A 5,000-nucleotide genomic window follows, 5' to 3' on the forward strand; every position below is an offset into this window, starting at 1 on the left:
GCGGCGTGGTGCGCGGGGAAGGGGGGGGACGGGTCATATTCATCATCCTACGCCGTCAATGATTTGACATTCCTGCGTCCTGAATGATATGATTTCCCCTCATATTGATATAATCCTACACCCTCCACCACCGGTACGCGACGCGTCAACACATCGAGTAACGGTCTTTCACCCTGTCCATCCACAACCTTGTGCACATCGCCTGCGTTTTGTCACCTGGTGGCTTGCAATACGCGCACACGCCTGGCGTCCTCTGCGCGCCAGCCGGCGCCCGCTGCGTACGTCACAACAGCGCATACCGGTACCTGCCGAAGGGCGTGCTGTGTTGTGGTTCTTACCACCTGGGATGGGGCCCTCTGTGTGCAATTGCCAGTGAACCACTGTCAGTCAGGGAGTGCCATGCACATGCGTTCAAATGGCTGAGCAGCAAAGGCCAGTAAGCTATTCTGGCGTAGCCGGAGTTCCCACCGCAGGGCGAGTGGACAATGACAATGCGTCCGGGCCAGATTTGGGCGGCTTCGCGGGCCGCTGCCCGTGATACCTGCAGAGCTGGTGCGCCGCTTGAACTCCTGGTGCAAGCCTATCCGTGTATTGTCGTACCCGATGCTGCTTCGCCACTTCGAGTTTGTGAAGGGTTCGAAACGGTCACCAGCCTAGATCATGCGCTCTGGCGCGATTAGCAAGCGCTGAAGGGGGTGAGGCCAGAGAGCGTTGTGCAAATGGGGACGAGGATGAGGCTTTTGCAGAGGACAGTAGCGAGCAAGGTGATGAAGATGGCATGTTTACGAGCAGGTGAGCGGTGCCGCGACCCGGCAGCTCCCTGTGTGCGCTCTGCTCTCGCTGCACCGCACTCCGCCCCAGCGCAAAACGTGCCGGAGCGCACAATGATTGCAGCGCCGTACGTACTGCCAACTCCAGCGATGGGCGTCCCGATACACAGCCCCTCCCTGGGAGTGCAACCGTGGCTCCAGCGCGCCCCGGACCAGCTGGTGTCAGTCTTGTCGGGCTGCGCCACCTGTTTGCTCCATGCAACCGGATGCTGCACGCGCGCGTGCTCAATTTGATGCCACACAGGCAACAGGTGATAACAGCTTGCCGCTGTCTTGCCAACGCCGGCAGTGTCAATGTTGCTTTGAAGGGCTTTTGGTGTCCACTGCACCACCGGGGCCCGAAGACACTGGGTCACACGTGCTACCCAGGGTGGACAGAAACAAAGCTGCAGCAGGATGCGAGGGGCAGGTGCATGATTCAGGCACCAGGGTGGGTTGCGTGATGCCATCTCACCTGGTGGTAGGCAGCCTAGTGTGCGTGGAGTGGCAGCTGTTGCTCGGGCGGAACCCCGCCACTGGTTGAGCATATTTGAGTGGGCAAAGCTGGTTTCATGAGCTCCCCAGCTTTCACACAGCCAGACATCGCATTGCGACCTGCGCCGGTCAACCTGCCCATCAGGTCAGTCGCAGCACCGTCCAAGGCCGAAGGTGCGGGGCCATGAAGAGCGGCTGGCGGAGCTGAGTCGGCAGCTTGGCGAGCTGCGGAGGCCGCCATGCAGCGCAGGCAGTGGGAGGGGTCGTCGATAGCGGCGGCGCCGGCGCGGCAGGCCACGGCGACGGTGAGCTTTCGTGCAAGGCGCTGGGCGACGGCGGCGGCGGCGCTGCTGCAGGCAGCGGGCACCAGGTGGGGGCGGGAGGGGTTTGCTTGGGAATGCTGCATTGGCGTGCTGCCGGCCTGCTGGCCCGGAGAGGAGGCAGCCTCGGGCAGCTTGTGGGTGCCGCGCTGCATCTCTGACGGAGGTGAGGCGGGCAAGCTACTCTTCATGACCCTGGAACGATGGCGGCTACCGTCCCGACAGCGCAGGGCAGCCTCACGACTGCACACGACAGGCTGCAGTCGTGACAACAGGCAAAATCAGCCCAAGAGTGCCGCGGCTTCTGCAGCTGAGCGAGTAGCCTGTAGGTGTCAGACGCAAGCGCCATCCCTCCACGTATTCCTGGTTCAAACCCGGGCCGTCGTGTCGCGTTGAACGTCTCACCCTGCCATTTTGGTCGGCCGTGGCTGCGGCGGCGATGGCACCTCTGGTGTGGTGAGCGGGGTCTGCGGCGCGGCGGGCATGGAGGCGTGTTTGCCGCTTAATCCGCGAGGCTGGCCGCAGGCGGCGGGCGATGGACTTTGCGTAAAGCGATGTGTGCAGGTGGGGCCCGGAGCGCGTTTATGTTGAGTTGTCTCTGTTCCCTGATTGGGAGTTGGGGGCAGCCCGGGGGCCCGCACGGGGCGCTTGCATGGGGTTGACCCTTGACATCTCAGAACCAAGCCATGTGCTTGCTCCTCTGGGTTGGGGACGTTGCCCCCCATGGGGAGCCAGGGTCATCCCCTGTCCACAGGGTTTCCCCTCACTGCTGGCAAAGCATTGTATATTGCGATGTAATGCGAGCCACTTGCCGGGAAGGTGTCCTGCGGCCCGTCCGTCCCGCTCGCCAACGCCTGCGTGGACAAATTCGACCACTTGTCCCCATGCAGCAGCAGTGCTGGTTCTCTGCGCGCAGTCATCGAGCCAGGGTGGTTGCAGGCGCTGTTGCCTCGGTGGCGTCTGCCCTGCCAGTGGCAAGCTGGCTGTGCTGCCTCAGTGCACCCTGGTTGGCCGTGCGATGGACGGAAGGCAAGGGTGTTTTTCTCTCACAGAGCAATGGGGCACTTGTGTTTGACGGGCGGATGCTGCGGGTACACGATAGATGCCCACTGGCAAGAAAGCCAACCAACACGCACGTTGCCTGCCAAGCACGCCACTGGTCACGCGATGCTGCCGGCGCGTGACAGTACCGCCGAGCAGCACGATGTGCGCAGGTGAGGATGTGGCGCAGAGGATATGGGGTCACCCGACCGTAATGCTACCGCCTCTAGGCTCCAGAGGAGAGGCGGCCTCCAGGCTTTACAGGAGAGGCGTGAGGGTTGGTTGGGACGAATGTCAGTGGTTTGAACCGGCCAGGGAGCTGTTTAACCATAATCTGCAAAGCAGCAGCTGTCATCTGGACAGCGACCCTCGTGGCAAGCGCTGTGTGCTTGCATCCAATACATCATATGTTTGAATTGTTATCTGCCATGGACACTCCCCGCAGGGACCCAGACATGTGGATCGTGCCTCCACCAGAGCGGTGCAGAGCACGAACAAAGCACACAATGCATGTTTGCTGCTTACATGATGCCCCGGAACAACTGGCAGGTGCAAATTCACATCCCAAGGCTTGCCTCAGACTTGACACACTCGCATCTGCGCCCGTCCCGGCACCTGGTGCTGCAGGGGCGACCCCCCCCCCCTGCTGGAGCGCGACGCGAGAGGGCGGCGGCTGGTGGCACTCGCTCCCTCCCGCACCTTGATCCTTGACGCGCGGGGAAGAGAGCGAGTTCTTATTGTAGGATCCAACGGGGAGGGAGCCGGCATCAAGGGGCTAAGGTGAGGCAATGTTGTCCATGGCCCATGTGCATGTTTGTCCCGGCCAAACCGCAGCCTGTCAAAGTTTCTCAAGTACACGCACCAACACCGTCGAACTTTGGCCGGCGCATGTGTATGTGCTTGCGCCCGGCCCATCGTGTGGGAACATCGCTGGCCGCGAAGTTCGCATCGATGTTCATGTGCTGCCAGCAGGCAGGGTCCCCGCAAAGCGCCGCGAGCAACGCAAGCCTTGATCGCAAACAACCGTGGATGTCTGACCAAATATTTTTGTTATCTCTTGTTCTACTGCGCTTTTCAGTCTTCCTACCGTATGGTGTGACCCATGAACTCCATAGCTGGCCGGCTTTTCCTGAGATTCCTACGCAAGAGCGCCCCTGGTTGACAGGCCGCCTGCAGCATCAACCGAGTCGTTAGCAGATGCTATAACCATAGCGAAAATTTCACCCAGTAACTCGCCTTTTGCCTGGGGAGCAGACTGCGAATCCAAAGTTGCTCCCGGGAGGAGCCACGTCGCGGTCACCTGCGGCTGAAACAAAAGAATGGGCTGCTCGGTCTCGGTGAGTGCGCTGCCGGCGAGGGTGAAGAGGGGAAAGGCACGCATGCCTGCCCGCAACGAGCTTCACCTTCGCCTCCCGTCTTGGCCTCTGCCTGATGACCCGCCCCTCCCTGCCTTGCAGCTTCCCATCGATGCGGTCCCCGAGACATACGAACTCGCACCGCGCGGCCTTCCGCCGCTTGCACCTCATCATTGTGATGCCCTGCCTGCCAAGGGCGCCGCCGCAGCGACGGCCGTTTTCGTCGCGCACGCTGAGGCCATCCGCCTCGGCAGCAGCAGCAGCGCTAGCGCCAGCGGCAGCGGCACCACCAGCAGCCATTCCTCCGCAGCGAACTCGTTCCATCGGATGAGCACGGACGCTGTGGCGACCGTTGCCTCTTTTGACGACGGGGAGGTGGTGACATCACTTTCTGGGAAGATCAGAGGCATCAAGGCGGCGGACGGCCTCGGCGCTGATCTGGTCCAGAACCTGCCCCTCCAGCTGCCGGGCCACCACCGCCACTTCGCCCCTGCCGCGGCCCACAAGCCACCATGGCAGCTGGAGACGCAACGCGACGCCGAGGAGCCTGCCGGCGAGCCGCCGCGGCAGCGCGCGACCCATGCCCCCGACCCGCAGCGGCGGCCGCCGGAGCGCATGTCGTTCGACGAGGCGAGGCAGCAGCAGGAGCGGATCGGCAGGCGGCTGAGTGAGCTGCAGGCCCAGCAGGAGGCGCTGCAGGCGGAAGCGAAGCAGCGCGAAGAGGAACTCCTGCGCCAGCAGCAGCTGCTGCTGCAGCAGGCCGAGGCGCTGAGGCTGCAGCACGCAGCCGCCGCTGCGGCCGCCGCCGCCGCGGCGGAGGCGGAGGCGGCCGATGCGCGCTCTGCGCTCGTGTGCGGCGCGCCGGGCGCCGGGCCGTTCCAGACGAGCATGGCGCAGTCGGCGCCCTGCAACCTGGCGCCCAAGGCGCTGCGCCAGCAGATGCTCGCGCTGCGCCGCAACGGCAGCGGCGTGTCACTCGC

The 5,000-nt window shown here is 63.3% G+C and overlaps 1 protein-coding gene across 1 annotated transcript in view; it reads left to right on the forward strand.

Annotated features, from left to right (window-relative positions):
• Positions 1-3,984: 3,984 nt before the first annotated feature.
• MNEG_8356 (hypothetical protein) overlaps positions 3,985-5,000 on the forward strand; it is a gene marked incomplete at both ends in the record, with an annotated part of 4,157 nt that continues 3,141 nt past the window's right edge. Inside the window, 2 exons of the mRNA XM_014043171.1 lie at positions 3,985-4,002; positions 4,216-5,000. The exon at positions 4,216-5,000 is cut by the window's right edge and continues 253 nt beyond it. Coding sequence (XP_013898625.1) covers positions 3,985-4,002; positions 4,216-5,000 — 803 coding nt within the window. The remainder of the gene's footprint in view (positions 4,003-4,215) is intronic.

The sequence above is a fragment of the Monoraphidium neglectum genome (assembly GCF_000611645.1).
Source record: "Monoraphidium neglectum strain SAG 48.87 unplaced genomic scaffold scaffold01578, whole genome shotgun sequence".
NCBI classification, from domain to species: domain Eukaryota; kingdom Viridiplantae; phylum Chlorophyta; class Chlorophyceae; order Sphaeropleales; family Selenastraceae; genus Monoraphidium; species Monoraphidium neglectum.